Raw genomic sequence first — 16,121 nt, 5'->3', positions numbered from 1 at the left:
CACTTACTGGGTTGGCCAAAAAAGTTCGTTCAGGTTTTTCCATAACATCTTACAGAAAAACCCGAACGAACTTTTTTGGCCAACCCAATATATGCGATGGGTTGCTTTGTTCCAGTGCCTCCGGTTTTGCTGTAAATGCTCTAAGTTAGTTGACCATCTTATCACTTTTAACTAAAATAATCAGTTAAGGGTTTTGGGCTGGTGGTGGTATCTTTTAGGCCTATGACTTACTTCTTTTTCTGCTAGAGTAAAGTCAAGTCTGCTGAACTTGGACTGGTTCTTCTACCATATTTGGAGAAACGAAAGTCTGCTTTGACCTCTCAGGCATTTTTGTATACTAGAGGAAATGTTTTTATTTTACTGAATATCTTTGAATAAGATAATCTTATTAATTAAAATCAGAAACAGTTTTACAGTTAATCTTACTGGAAGTTTTCATTCTGATCAACAAGAGAGTACTGATATGTGTTCTCCCAAAGATTTAGTTATTTAAAAAAAATCTTTTTAATTGAAATTGTTTCTTATCTACAGCCAAGTTTTGAGGCTTTTCAGGAATTAGGACATACTGACATAGCTCTGCATTTGGCACTCTCATGCTGTAACCTTTTTTTAATTGAAATTTAATTTACCTATGTAATGCACAAGTACAGTTCTGTAAGTTTTGGCAAATGTAACCAGCACTACAATCAATACAGAGGACATTTTAATCACTTCAGAAAGTCCCTTGTGTTCTTTTGTAGTTGTCAGTCCCTTTCTAAACGCTGCTCTAGGTAACCCCTGATCTGACTTCTGTCATCATGCTCAAACTTTGCCTGTTTTAGAACTTTATGTAAATGCAGTCATACATGCAGTCATACAATATATACTCATTTGTCTGGCTTCTTTTGCTCAGTTTATTGTTTTAGAGACTTATCCACTTTGCTCTGTTTTTCACTAGCTTGATGTATCCTCTTGCTGAGTAGTTTCCCATTATATGAATATACCACAATTTGCTTATCCTTTCCCCTGTTGGTGGACACTTCAGTTGTTTCCAGTTTTTGGCTTTTATGGATGGTGCTCTGAATGTGTGTGGGTTTTTTGGGGGGGGGTGGGGGAACATGTGTTTTTATTTCTCTTGAGTAAATAACCAAGAGAGGGGACTTCCTTGGTGGTCCAGTGGCTAAGACCATGCTGCCAACGCAGGGGGCCCCAGTTCGATCCCTGGTCAGGGAACTAGATCCCACATGCTGCAACTAAAAAATTTACCACAACTAAAAAATCCCAGATGCCGCAACTAAGTCCCAATGCAGCCAAATAAATAAATAAATACATATTAAAGAAAAAAAATGACCAGGAGAGGAATTGGTGGGTCTTATGGTGAATTTATGTTTAACTTTATAGAGAACTGCCAGCCTTCTTTCCAAAGTGGCTGTAATACCGTTTTACATTTTATGAGAGTTCTAGTTGGCTCACAGTCTCACCAACACTTAAATATTTTCAGTCTTTTAGCCATTCTACTGGATGTGCAATAGTATCCTTTTGTGGTCTAAATGTGTGTTTCCCTAATGACTAAAATGTTGAGCATTTTTTCATATGCTTATTGGTCATTTGGATATCTTATTTTGTGTCCTCATCTTTTGCTCTTAAAAAATTGAGTTGTTTCCTTATTATTCAGTTGTACAAATTCTTAGTTCATCTTAGATAGAAGCCTTTTATCAGATATGCATATTGAGGATATTTTCTCCTAACCTGTTGTTGACCTTTTTATTTTCTAAAGGCATCTATTAAAGAGCAGAAGTTTTTAATTTAGATGAAGTTCAATTTATCTTTTTTTTTTATAATTTGTGTGCTTCTGTCATAAGAAATCTTGACTATCCTAAGTTTGCAAAAATGTTCTCCTTTGCTTTTTCTAGTAGTTTAATAGTTTCTGCTTTATAACAAAGTGAATCAGCTATACATATACATATATCCCCATATCTCCTCCCTCTTGGGTCTCCCTCCCACCCTCTCTATCCCACTGTATCAATTTACATTGATACAGTGGCTGTATCAATTTACATTGATACAGTGGCTGTATCAATTTACATTGATACAGTGGCTGTATCAATTTACATTCGCACCAACAGTTCAAGAGTGTTCCCTTTTCTTCACACCCTCTCCAGCATTTATTGTTTCTAGATTTTTTGTTGATGGCCATTCTGACCGGTGTGAGATGATATCTCATTGTAGTTTTGATTTGCATTTCTCTAATGATTAATGATGTTGAGCATTCTTTCATGTGTTTGTTTTTTTTTTAACATCTTTATTGGGATATAATTGCTTTACAATGGTGTGTTAGTTTCTTCTTTATAACAAAGTGAATCAGCTATACATATACATATGTCCCCATATCTCTTCCCTCTTGCACCTCCCTCCCTCCCACCCCCCCATCCCACCCCTCTAGGTGGTCACAAAGCACCGAGCTGATCTCCCTGTGCTATGCGGCTGCTTCCCACTAGCTATCTACCTTACGTTTGGTAGTGTATATATGTCCATGCCTCTCTCTCGCTTTGTCACAGCTCATGGCACGTTTTTGTTTTTTTTGTTTTTTTTTTAACATCTTTATTGGGGTATAATTGCTTTACAATGGTGTGTTAGTTTCTGCTTTATAACAAAGTGAATCAGTTATACATATACATATGTTCCCATATCTCTTCCCTCTTGCGTCTCCCTCCCTCCCACCCTCCTTATCCCACCCCTCCAGGCGGTCACAAAGCACCGAGCCGATATCCCTGTGCCATGAGGCTGCTTCCCACTAGCTATCTACCTTACGTTTGTTAGTGTGTATATGTCCATGACTCTCTCTCGCCCTGTCACAGCTCACCCTTCCCCCTCCCCTTATCCTCAAGTCCGTTCTCCAGTAGGTCTGTGTCTTTATTCCTGTCTTACCCCTAGGTTCTTCATGACATTTTTTTTTTCTTAAATTCCATATATATGTGTTAGCATACAGTATTTGTCTTTTTCTTTCTGACTTACTTCACTCTGTATGACAGACTCTAGGTCTATCCACCTCATTACAAATAGCTCAATTTCGTTTTTTTATGGCTGAGTAATATTCCATTGTATATATGTGCCACATCTTCTTTATCCATTCATCCGATGATGGGCACTTAGGTTGTTTCCGTCTCCGGGCTATTGTAAATAGAGCTGCAATGAACATTTTGGTACATGACTCTTTTTGAATTATGGTCTTCTCAGGGTATATGCCCAGTAGTGGGATTGCTGGGTAATATGGTAGTTCTATTTGTAGTTTTTTAAGGAACCTCCATACTGTTCTCCATCGTGGCTGAACCAATTCACATTCTCACCAACAGTTCAAGAGTGTTCCCTTTTCTCCACACCCTCTCAGCATTTATTGTTTCTAGATTTTTTGTTGATGGCCATTCTGACCGGTGTGAGATGATATCTCATTGTAGTTTTGATTTGCATTTCTCTAATGATTAATGATGTTGAGCATTCTTTCATGTGTTTGTTGGCAGTCTGTATATCTTCTTTGGAGAAATGTCTTTTTAGGTCTTCTGCCCATTTTTGGATTGCGTTGTTTTTTTGTTATTGAGCTGCATGAGCTGCTTGTAAATTTTGGAGATTAATCCTTTGTCAGTTGCTTCATTTGCAAATATTTTCTCCCATTCTGAGGGTTGTCTTTTTGTCTTGTTTATGGTTTCCTTTGCTGTGCGAAAGCTTTGAAATTTCATTAGGTCCCATTTGTTTATTTTTGTTTTTATTTCCATTTCTCTAGGAGGTGAGTCAAAAAGGATCTTGCTGTGATTTATGTCATAGAGTGCTCTGCCTATGTTTTCCTCTAAGAGTTTGATAGTGTCTGGCCTTACATTTAGGTCTTTAATCCATTTTGAGTTTTTGTGTATGGTGTTAGGGAGTGTTCTAATTTCATATTTTTACATGTACCTGTCCAGTTTTCCCAGCACCACTTCTTGAAGACGCTGTCTTTTCTCCACTGTATATTCTTGCCTCCTTTATCAAAGATAAGGTGACCACATGTGTGTGGGTTTACCTCTGGGCTTTCTATCCTGTTCTATTGATCAATATTTCGGTTTTTGTGCCAGTACCATACTGTCTTGATTACTGTAGCTTTGTAGTATAGTCTGAAGGCAGGGAGCCTGATTCCTCCAGCTCCATTTTTCGTTCTCAGGATTGCTTTGGCTATTGGGGGTCTTTTGTGTTTCCATACAAATTGTGAAATTTTTTGTTCTAGTTCTGTGAACAGTGCCAGTGGTAGTTTGATAGGGATTGCATTGAATCTGTAGATTGCTTTGGGTAGTAGAGTCATTTTCACAATGTTGATTCTTCCAATCCAAGAACATGGTATATCTGTCCATCTGTTTGTATCATCTTTAATTTCTTTCATCAGTGTCTTATAGTTTTCTGCATACAGGTCTTTTATCTCCCTAGGTAGGTTTATTCCTAGATACTTTATTCTTTTCGTTGCAGTGGTAAATGTGAGTGTTTTCTTGATTTCACTTTCAGACTTTTCATCATTAGTGTATAGTAATGCCCGAGATTTCTGTGCATTAATTTTGTATCCTGCTACTTTACCAAATTCATTGATTAGCTCTAGCAGTTTTCTGGTAGCATCTTTAGGATTCTCTATGTATAGTATCATGTCATCTGCAAACAGTGACAGCCTTACTTCTTCTTTTCCAATTTGGATTCCTTTTATTTCTTTTTCTTCCCTTTGCTGTGGCTAAAACTTCCAAAGCTATGTTGAATAATAGTGGTGAGAGTGGGCAACCTTGTCTTGTTCCTGATCTTAGTGGAAATGGTTTCAGTTTTTCACCATTGAGAACGATGTTAGCTGTGGGTTTGTCATATATGGCCTTTATTATGTTGAGGAAAGTTCCCTCTGTGCCTACTTTCTGCAGGGTTTTATCATAAATGGGCGTTGAATTTTGTCAAAAGCTTTCTCTGCATCTATTGAGATGATCATATGGTTTTTCTCCTTCAGTTTGTTAATATGGTGTATCATGTTGATTGGTTTGCATGTATTGAAGAATCCTTGCATTCCTGGAATAAACCCTACCTGATCATGGTGTATGATCCTTTTAATGTGCTGTTGGATTCTGTTTGCTAGTATTTTGTTGAGGATTTTTGCATCTGTGTTCATTAGTGATATTGGCCTGTGGTTTTCTTTTTTGTGACATCCTTGTCTGATTTTGGTATCAGGGTGATGGTGGCCTCGTAGAATGAGTTTGGGAGTGTTGCTCCCTCTGCTGTATTTTGGAAGAGTTTAAGAAGGTAAGGTGTTAGATCTTCTCTAAATGTTTGATATAATTTGCCTGTGAAGCCATCTGTCCTGGGCTTTTGTTTGTTAGAAGATTTTTAATCACAGTTTCAATTTCAGTGCTTGTGATTGGTCTGTTCATATTTTCTGTTTCTTCTTGGTTCAGTCTTGGCAGGTTGTGCATTTCTAAGAATTTGTCCATTTCTTCCAGGTTGTCCATTTTATTGGCATAGAGTTGCTTGTAGTAATCTCTGATGATCCTTTGTATTTCTGCATTGTCAGTTGTTACTTCTCCTTTTTCATTTCTAGTTCTATTGATTTGAGTCTTCTCCCTTTTTTTTCTTGATGAGTCTGGCTAATGTTTTATCAATTTTGTTTATCTTCTCAGAGAACCAGCTTTTAGTTTTATTGATCTTTGTTATCGTTTCCTTCATTTCTTTTTCATTTATTTCTGATCTGATCTTTATGATTTCTTTCCTTCTGCTAACTTTGGGGTTTTGTTGTTCTTCTTTCTCTAATTTGCTTTCTGTAATGTTGAAAAGCTTCTGTGTTCAATGTTCAAGTAATTTTATTACAGATGGCTACAAAAATGTCATGCAAAGTTTGAAAATTGTTTGGCCTGTCCTTAAATTTGGCCACGTTTTCATCCTTGCAGGTATAATAATTAAAGATTAAATCTTTATTTTACCACCTTTGCTTACTCTTTGCAGGTAAATTTGAAACCAGTGTTACGTTATGTTTATTGGGGGCTCAGTCCTTTCTTGTTCTGGTTCTAGTCCTTCACAGTTCAAAGCTGTACCAATGAACTTCTTCCTTCCTTAAATTTTTTTTTTAATTGAAGTATAGTTGATTTACAATGTTGTGTTAGTTTCTGGTGTTCAGCAAAGTGATTTAGAGATATATATATATGTATATGATACGTATGTATATGTATTCTTTTTCATTTTCTTTTCCATTATGGTTTATTATAAGATACTAAATATAGTTCCCTGTGCTACACAGTAGGACCTTGTTGTTTATTTTGTATATAGTAGTTTGTATCTGCAATCCCAAACTCCTAATTTATCCTTCCCCTTTATAGCCCCTTTGGTAGCCATAAGTTTGTTTTCTATGTCTGTGAGTGTTTCTGTTTTGTAAATAAGTTCATTTGTATCATATTTTAGATTCTATATATAAGTAATATCATATGGTATTTGTCTTTATCTGACTTACTTCACTTAGTACGATAATCTCTAGGTGTATCCATGTTGCTTCAAATGGCATTATTTCATTCTTTTTATGGCTGAGTAGTGTTCCATTGTATATATATGCTACATCTTCTTTATCCATTCATCTGTTGATGGACATTTAGGTTGCATCCATGTCTTGATTGTTGTAAATAGTGCTGCTGTGAACATTGGGGTACATATATCTTTTCGAACTAGAGTTTTTTTCTGGATATATGCCCAGGGGTGGGATTGCTGGATTCTATGCCAGCTCTATTTTTAGAAGAACTTCTTCCTTCTAATTTAGGAGAATTCAGTTGAAATTAGAGGAGTTGTATGGTCAAATAAAATCCATTTCAAAAATCAGAACAAAAGAAAAACATCAAACCAAAAGAAAGGTGTGGCATTTGTTGAGATGTTTTTCTGAACGTAAGGTTGAGCAGCTCATTTATCAGCCACCTCTTTCTACTTTTAATATTAGGGCTCTTTTAGTTGTAAATGACAGAAACCCAACTCAAACTAATGTAAGTGGGAAAAAAGAGGAACTCATTGGTCCACATAACAAGGAAGTTGAGAGTACTGCTGGCTTCAGGCATGCTAGATCCATAAACCTCATTGCTGCATCTCATGGGGGTAGATGGCTGCCTGCAGGCCCAGATACACAGGGGGTTTATTAATCCCCAGAGCAAGAGAATTCCCTGATAGCTCTGGCAGGAGAGTTTCAGGGAGCCTGTGATTAGTCCAGCTCAGGTTAGAGCCCATGACAAAACCAATCACTATGACTCACTAGGAAATTAGATACTCTGGCCAGGCAGATTCTAAAGGACATAGTTTTGTAAAGGTCATGACTTCAAGCCCTAGAATGAAAAGCTGTAGATAAGACACTGGCATCAAGTTAATTGACTTGTTAGCGGCAGGGTAGTCTTTTCACACTAAAAGAGAATCACTAGATTTTGTTAAATGTAAAAGGAACACTTACTACATTTTAACATTTCAGACATACTTACAGAGATAGCAGTTGCTTTGAAGTGAGTTAACATTAAATAAATGATCAGGAGATGTCAAAAAAGGAAAAAGAAAACTGAAAGAAGAAGGGTGTGCACATTCTCTCCCAAAGTCCGCAGAGCTGGTCTTTACAGTTCTGAAATATTCATCATGCTCTCCTGCCAGGTAAATCATTCCTACTAGCTGGTGCCTTCTTCCTTAAAGCAGTTGGCTCCCAGGTGCCACATGGTTGTTAATTTGAGGTTGGGCAACAACGGCATGTGAAGTGGATTCCGTGTCCAGCAATTGGCTGACATGATAGTAGGGTGTAGTTTAGAGGCCAAATGCAGCAACGTGTCACCTGACCCAGTAAATCCTTGGTAACCAGTTGAGGGTGGAAAGTGAACACATGAGCAAATATTCCTTCTCTGAGTCTCTACCCGTATTCCTCATTCATTCCCACTTCATTGGTACCAAACTTTTAGGCTCCATCTGAAGATACCTGCCCTGTCCTAGTTTCTGGTGAGAGGCCATGTCCTATTGTGGTCCTAAGAAGACTTAATAGACTGGTAATTTGTTATGACAGATATTCCAACAAAGAAGATTGAACTCTTTTTGCCAGTTGCTTCTCAGTCACTGTTAATTCTCTCCCCTCAATTAAGTCAAATTCTCTTGTCCAACATGTGTCACTTCATAGACCTATGAAGCATAACTTATTTTGCTGGTTTGGTTTTTTCAGTAATAACTGCTCACCAGAGACCTGAGGCTAGGTTAACTATTAATAAATGTTGAGACTTTGAGATTATTTTCCCAGCTATTATCTCAAATTATAGCCTTTTCACTCTGCCTACTATTGCATTGTTCAGATGTCAGGAAGGAAACCTCACTCAAACATAAATTATAATTTTTTTTTCCTCCTCTACTAAAGCCACACCATAGAAACTCTCCTGTTTTATTAACTCGTTGTTTTAGTGTTTTCCACACCCACTGGCCGGAACACATTGATTCTCTTCTTCACACTCAGGATTATATGGTTCATCCATTTGCTTGATCAAGCCTGTCACATTGACATTTATGAGAGAAAAACTTCCCAAGTATAGTCCCTCTTGCCTCTAGCTGTGTATTGAGTTGCCTAAGATCCCATCCATCCATAAATATCACATACCTACTGTACATATGCCAGCCTCTGTGCTAGACTCACAAGCTATATTTAAAATCACATAAGATGTGGATTAGGAACCATTTTGAGCAATTAAAGAGTTGTATGGTAAGCACTACTATAGATGTATACATAGAATACATACTAACCTGGTCACTCAATTCTGTTAATGTTAGAGAATTGTTTGCAAGCAGCTTTTGCTTCAGAGGTATCAACTACAGTATGACAAAGGCCATATGACTGATTTTATTAAAAAACTGGACCTATAATTCCACACAAGGTAGAGTTTTTTTTATCCTCTTAGGAACATCCCTTGGAAGGCTACATGTATGCCCTAGTGATGCTACTTGATTCTAATATATTCTCTTTAATATTTTTGGTGATCATAAATCTTTAAGTATTTGATCTCTGGAAACTACACTAGTGAATAAGAAGATATAACTTCTCTTTTGGAGGTAGGCATGGTATGAATTTTGAGTAAATGATAAATGAGACAGATGACCAAGCTGATTATTACTTTGTTTGATCTTTTAAAAAAATAAGGCACAACATTAAGGTAAAGAGACTACTTTCCTTGTTTGGCATATTAACTGGCCCTTATGAAATTATTACTTATGAAACTAACAGTGGTTGCTTGTGGGAAAAGAAACTGAGTAACTGGAGGACAGAGGTGTGAAAGTTGACCTTTCATCCTGTTTGAATTTTGAACCATGTGAATGTATTACCTATCTTTAAAAATTAAATACTTAAAAAATAATAATTTAAAAGATGTGTAAGGCCAAAATAGTAATAATAGTTATCTTTGGAAATTAAGGATTAATTTCTTTTTTTTTGCTTATCTGTATTTTCTTTATATTTCTACAAAAATATTGTTTTATAACTTAAAATGTTATTTTATTATTAAAAAGGAATTGCTTTAATCTGGCTATAAGCAAAGCATGCTTAAAATGTCTTTACATATATTATTTAGCAGTGGTGTTGAAATACAGAGGCCCTTTTATCCTATTTCAGAGTTAATTCAGCATTTCACTAATACCTATTTTCTGTTCACCTTTGACACGGTTTGAGAGGTACTTGAGGGGAGTCGGTCCAGTGGTTAGGACTTGGTGCTTTCACTGCCGAGGGCCTGGGTTCGATTGCTGGTCAGGGAACATTACATTTATCGTGCACTTTATTGTAATATATAATGAAATAATTATACAACTCACCATAATGCTGACAGGAGGCGGAGCTCAGGCAGTAATGCGAGCGATGGGGAGCGGCTGCAAACACAGATGAAGCTTTGCTCGCTCACCTGCCACTCACCTCCTGCTGTGTGGCCCAGTTCCTAACAGGCCACGGACCAGTACCAGGGGTTGGGGACCCCTGTTCTATGGGATTTGACAAATACGTAATGACATAAATCTACCACCATAGTGTCTTACAGTATAGTTTCACTGCTCTGTGCTCAACACTCCCTCCCCCAACCCCTGATATTTTTACTGTCTCTATAGCTTTGCCTTTTCCAGAATGTCCTACAGTTGGAATCATACATTAGTGTTTTCAGGTTGACTTCTTTCACAGTGATACGCATTTAAGGTTCCTCTCTGTCCTTCATGGCTTGATAGTCCACTTCTTTCTAGCACTAAATATTCCATTGTCTGGATGTGCCATAATTTATCCATTCACATACTGAAGGCCATCTTGGTTGCTTTCAGGTTTTGGCAATTATGAATAAAGCTGCTGTAAACATTTGTATGCATGTTTTTGTGTGGACATACATTTTCAACTCAATTGGTTAAATACCATGGAGCATGATTTCTGGATTTTCTAGTAAGAGCATGTTTAGTTTGGTAAGAAACTGCCAAACTGTCTTCCAGAATGGCTGCACCATTTTGCATTCCCACCAGCAATAGATGAGAATTCTTGTTGCTCCACAGCCTCACCAAAAAAAAAAAAAAAAAAAGTTAGTGTGACCACAGTGAGAATCCACTACACATCTACCAGAATGACTAAAATTTAAGGGACTGACAACAGGACTTCCCTGGTGGTTCAGTGGTTAAGAATCCTCCTGCCAATGAAGGGGGCATGGGTTCAAGCCCTGGTCCAGGAAGATCCCAAATGCCGCAGAGCAACTAAGCCCGTGTGCCACAACTACTGAAGCCCACGTGCCTAGAGCCCGTGCTCCACAACAAAAGAAGCCACCGCAATGAGAAGCCCACGCACCGCAACAAAAAGTAGCCCCCACTCGCTGCAACTAGAGAAAGCCCGCGCACAGCAACGAAGACCCAACGCAGCCAAACATATATACATAGATAAATAAAAGACTGACAGCACCAAATGGTGGCAGGGATGTGAAGCAACTAGAACTCTCATACATTGTTACTGAAAATGTAGAATGATACCACCAACTGGAAAATGCTGTGGCAGTTTCTTACAAATGTTAATGTAGTATAAGATGCCTCTGCTTCTGCCTCCCATTCTCATCTGGACCCAGTACAGTTTAGAATTTTGCTTTCTTCATTAAATAGATATAGACATAAGAATCTTTTAATCTGATTTTTACAGCAAACTTTAGTCAACAATTATAAGAGTCGTGGGCATTCCCTGTAAAAAGGAGTCTGTATGGACTTTAGATGAGGGAGGTAAGGCCACCTCTCTTTGTTTGCTCCGGTTGCTATAACAAAGTACCACCAACTGGGTGGCTTAAACCACAGAAATTTATTTTCTCACAGATCTGGAAATTAGAAGTCCAAGATCAAGGTACTGGCAGGGTTGGTTTCTTCTGGGCCCTGTTTGGAGATGACGGTCTTCTCCCTGTGTCTTTACATGGTCTTCCCTCTGTGCGTGTTTGTGTCTTAATCATCTCTTCTTTTTTTTTAATTAATTAATTTATTTATTTTTGGCTGTGTTGGGTCTTCGTTGCTGCGTGTGGGCTTTCTCTAGTTGTGGCGAGCGGGGACTGTTCTTCATTGCCACACGCGACTTCTCATTGTGGTGGCTTCTCGTTGCAGAGCATGGGCTCTAGGTACGCAGCCTTCAGTAGTTGTGGCACGCAGGCTCATAGTTGTGGCTCGTGGGCTCTAGAGCACAGGCTCAGTAGTTGTAGTGCACGGGCTTAGTTGCTCCGTGGCATGTGGGATCTTCCTGGACCAGGGCTCAAACCCATGTCCCCTGTATTGGCAGGAGGATTCTTAACCACTGCACCACCAGGGAAGTCCTTAATCATCTGTTCTTATAAAGACACCAAGTTGTATTGGATGTCGTAGAGCCCACCCTAATGACTTCATTTTAACTTAATCACCACTTTTAAGACCCTGTCTCCAAATCCAGTCACACTCTGAGGTACTGGGGGTGAGGACTTCAACATCTGAATTTTGGGGAACACAGGTAAACCCATGTCAGACAGTGACCAGCTCTATATTCTGTCCTCTCCTCTCAGGATCAAGCGATGTATGAAGCTCTGCAGTGGTCCCTCAGCCGGTGACTTCTCCAGCAGCAGGCCTTCAGGGAGTCCAGTGCATCGAGCTGCCAAAGATACCCACGTACTCTGAGCTGTCCACTTTCAACTTGACACAGATGTGGTCTCACGTAAGCATTTTATGCTCAAATTAATGAGGCCAAGTCAGAGCTAAAGATTCTTCCCATCTGGCCAACCTTGTACGGAAACACCCTATACCTCCTGTTTAAGAAAAAGAAAATAATTTTTAACTGTCAAAATAAAATAAGATACCTTTTTTAAATAGAATGTTTATTTTGAAACAACCTTGACTCTACTACAGGAAAGTTGCAGTCACAATAGAAGGAACTCCCCCTCACCCCGAACTGTCTGAGAGTATTGGCCAACCTGATGCCCCATCACCCCCAAATACTTTAATGTACACTTCCTACACACCAGGTTTCCCTGCATAACCAGCCATCAACATCAGGACGTCAGCTGTGATACTTTGCTACCATGTAATCCTCAGGCTCCATTCAGGTTTCTCCAGTTGTCCCAATAATGTCCTTTATAACAAAGGGATCTAGTTTAGAATTAGCTATTGCAACCGGTTGCTGTTTCTCTTTAGTTTCCTTAAAGTCTGGAACAGCTCCTGTCTTGACTTTTGACACTCTTGAAGGTTATAGGCCAGTTACTTTGTAAAATGCCCTCAATCTGGATTTGTCTGATGTTTCCTCGTGATTAGACACAGGTTGTGCATCTTTGGCAGGAATATCATGAGGTGATGCTCTTCTCACTGCGTCGTGTCAGGTGATGTGCAGTTTTGATTTGCCCCAATACTGGTGATGTTCACTTTGGTCACTTAATTAAGGTGGTTCTGCCAAGCTTCTTACACTGTGAAGTTACTCTTTTCCTTTGTAATTCATACGTGTGTTGTGTGGAGGTACTTGGAAACTACGTAAATATCCCATTCCTCATCAAACTCAGGTATTACTACTTCTGCAGTGTGTTTTCCATTACTCTCATTATATGATGTTCAGATTGTCTGAGATTCAGCCAGTTGGGAGCCCCTTCACACTGTCCTCTGTGCACCTTTCACAGGTCTCTAGCTGATACTTTTGGGAGGGTTTAATTTGTGTCATGTTTCATCTCATCCCTCATTTACAGTGCTGGTTGTATAGATGGCCTTGGTTACCTCCTTTTTTCCTTCCAAAATTTCTACTCCACCTCAGTCTATAAAAATGTTTATGCTACTTTTAAGAATGTAATTGATAAGATGGAAAAAATATTAATAGATCAAAGCAAGTCAGGTAAGTAAGACACTGTCCTTTTTTTCAAGGAGTTCACAGATGGATCCAGACATCTAAACAGAATATCACAATGCCCAAGGAAGGGGCATGGAAAGGAGGGTGCTGTAGGACCCCAGAGGAAGGAAGACCAAAAGAAAAAGCAAATCAGGATCATGTCCTAGGCAGAGATGATTAGGAATGAAAGTTAAATTAGAAGGTGGGCCAGAAGGTCTTAAACAGTTATGAAATTTGAGGAGTAGATTTGATTGTGCGTGATATCAGCCAGATCAAAAGAGAAACACGCGGAGTTCCCTGGTGGCCTCCTGGTTAGGATTCCGGGCTTTCACTGCCATGGCTCGGGTTCAATCCCTGGTTAGGGACCTGAGATCCCTCAAGCCACATGGTCAAAAAAGAGAGACACAGTCTGGTATATCATATATGTAGGTTATGAGGGATTTTCTTGACGATTTCTAGACAATTAGGTCTACCTACCGAACTTTCTGGTAGTTTAGCTTAGCCTAAACATAAAATGTCGACCGCATCAGAGATCAGATGGGCTGCATGTCCATCAGCTTTGCAAATCAGCCCCTGTGTAGGTTGGACAGCGGCAGTTGTTGGGCAGAAAGCTAACCAACTAATGTCACAGTGGATATTGCCAGCCCTTCTCCATAAGGAAGGAAAGATAACATGTTCTAAGTACCATCTGTGTGCTAGACACTGTCATACTCCCCATACAATGGGGATCGGATGGCATCCCCATTAAAAAGAATAAGGTTCAGAGCTTGTTCAAAGTCACCTGTGTATATACATGCATAAGAAGAGTCAGAATTCTGGTCTACAGCTGTCCAGCTTTTCTTTCTTTTGTGAACAACGTCCAGTCCTCTGTTGAGAAACATCTGGAGTTGTATCCTCTGTAGCATCGTGAAAGATTAGGCAGTTTCATTAAATGCTTTATGCTGAGCACTGATAGCATAATGGTCAACAGACTCAGAACTTACTGCCTAATGTGGCCTAGTTTGTTGCCTAGTTTCTGCCTAATTTGTTAGCAGAAATAGCTGATTGTCCCATACTATCCATTCATCCCTTCTTCCTTTTAGTAGGAGAGTGATTAAGTTCTGGCTAGTGTGATATGAACTCAGGTGATGAGTGCAGCTTCTGGTCACATCCTTACAAAGAAGCAGCAGCTTGGAGACTTGGCGGTCCGGTGGTTAGGACTCCGCATTTCCATTGCAGGGGGCGTGGGTTCAATTCCCGGTCGCAGAACTAAGATACTGTGTGCCGCCCAGCGAGGGCCACGACCCCCGCCCCCCCCCCCAAAAAAAAGAAGCGGCTTGGACTGCGAACCCATTATTAACTGGGGGCAGCCTGCCTTGAACTCACGCATCTTAGCCCATAGGCAGACTCTGGGAATGTCCTCAGAAACCACAACTGGTTTAAAAAAGAGGAAAACTCTGCTTGCTCTCTTAATTCCACTTTTCCTTTTCCAGGGCTAGAATGTGATGAAGTGATGATGAACCAGCTTTGACCATATAAATGGGGACATTCTAGGGGGTGACAGAGCAATAAGACATAAAAAGCCAAGGTCCCTGGACACTTGTGGAGCAGTTTTCTCACTGCTCAGACACAGTTGGCCTAGACTTTTATATGTGACCTTTATCGTGCTTAAGCAATTATATTTTGATCTCTGTTAAAGCGGCCAAATTAATGTCCTAATTAATACAGTGAAACAAGTAAAGAGGCAGTTGCAAAACAGCCTGAGAATGACTGTGAAGGGATAAGAATAGATGCCATTCATTAGGAGGAGCACAGAGGAAGGGCAGTGGCGTCCAGGGAGAGTTCTCCGGAGAAAATGATGCCTCAGCTGAGTCCTGAAGGCTGAGAGGGAAATGCAGGAAGGGAATACATGATCTAACTGACAATAGAGACCTGCAGAGGGGAGAGGGGCTGGTGTCTGAGAAACTAAAGACAGGTGCGCTCTAACATTCATCCACAGGATATTGCTGAAAACACATCAAAGTTGTGTTTACAGGAGCATCTTATTTCCAAAAGCTAAAATAGTTAGAAAGCACCTAGTTACATGTTAGGCACAATCTTTAGTCATTGTTAATCTCTCTCACTGTTGAAGTTCTCACTACCTGAACTCAGGAACTGAATGGATTTGGATACATTTTTGCACTGCCCATGTTCCAGAGCTGAGAGGCCAGATAGATTTGGGATAAAATGGAATCCCACATCATTCAGAGGCTACCCTTAACTCCATTGCTTTAGGTCCATGAGACCTATGCTTATCACTGGCATCAGCATTTTTAATTTTCAACTTATTTTTACAAAATAAGGACAAACAAAAATATTCAGTTAAATGTGCAGGCATTATAGTTGTCTGACCTGGGGTGTCCTGCTAAGTTTCATGAGGAAGGGATCCTGTCAGTCTTGTCTCCTTAGCATCCAGCCCAGTGCCTGGATCACAGGAAGCATTTAATAAATGTTAAATGAATTACCTTTCTTAGACAACAGGACTGTCAAAATTAGACTGCTGGCTGTGCCCAGCCCCTCCCTCCACATGAGAACTAAAAATGTTGATTCATTGGGTAATAGAAATCTCACTTTGTCATATGAGAAAAGATAAAGGGACATGTGAATAGCTTATAACCCAGCAGTTCCACTCTGACATATGTATCCAACAGAAGTGCACACACCAAAATAGCAAAATTCATAATTGACCAAAAATGGAAACAACCTAAATATCCATCAGCCATAGAATGGATAAACATGGTGTTTTCATGCACTAGAATACTACACAGCAATGATG

At 39.4% G+C, this 16,121-nt stretch overlaps 1 protein-coding gene across 1 annotated transcript in view; it reads left to right on the top strand.

The window, feature by feature from the left end:
• The window catches only part of NVL (nuclear VCP like), a 100,083-nt gene extending 87,739 nt beyond the window's left edge, over window positions 1-12,344 (top strand). The window contains exon 23 of the mRNA XM_060127581.1: window positions 12,027-12,344. Within this exon, the coding sequence (XP_059983564.1) occupies window positions 12,027-12,071 (45 nt within the window). The 3' untranslated portion in view covers window positions 12,072-12,344. The remainder of the gene's footprint in view (window positions 1-12,026) is intronic.
• Window positions 12,345-16,121: the final 3,777 nt, after the last annotated feature.

Source organism: Lagenorhynchus albirostris, chromosome 2 (genome assembly GCF_949774975.1).
Source record: "Lagenorhynchus albirostris chromosome 2, mLagAlb1.1, whole genome shotgun sequence".
Lineage (NCBI taxonomy): Eukaryota > Metazoa > Chordata > Mammalia > Artiodactyla > Delphinidae > Lagenorhynchus > Lagenorhynchus albirostris.
This window is presented reverse-complemented; position numbering and strand designations above follow the sequence as displayed.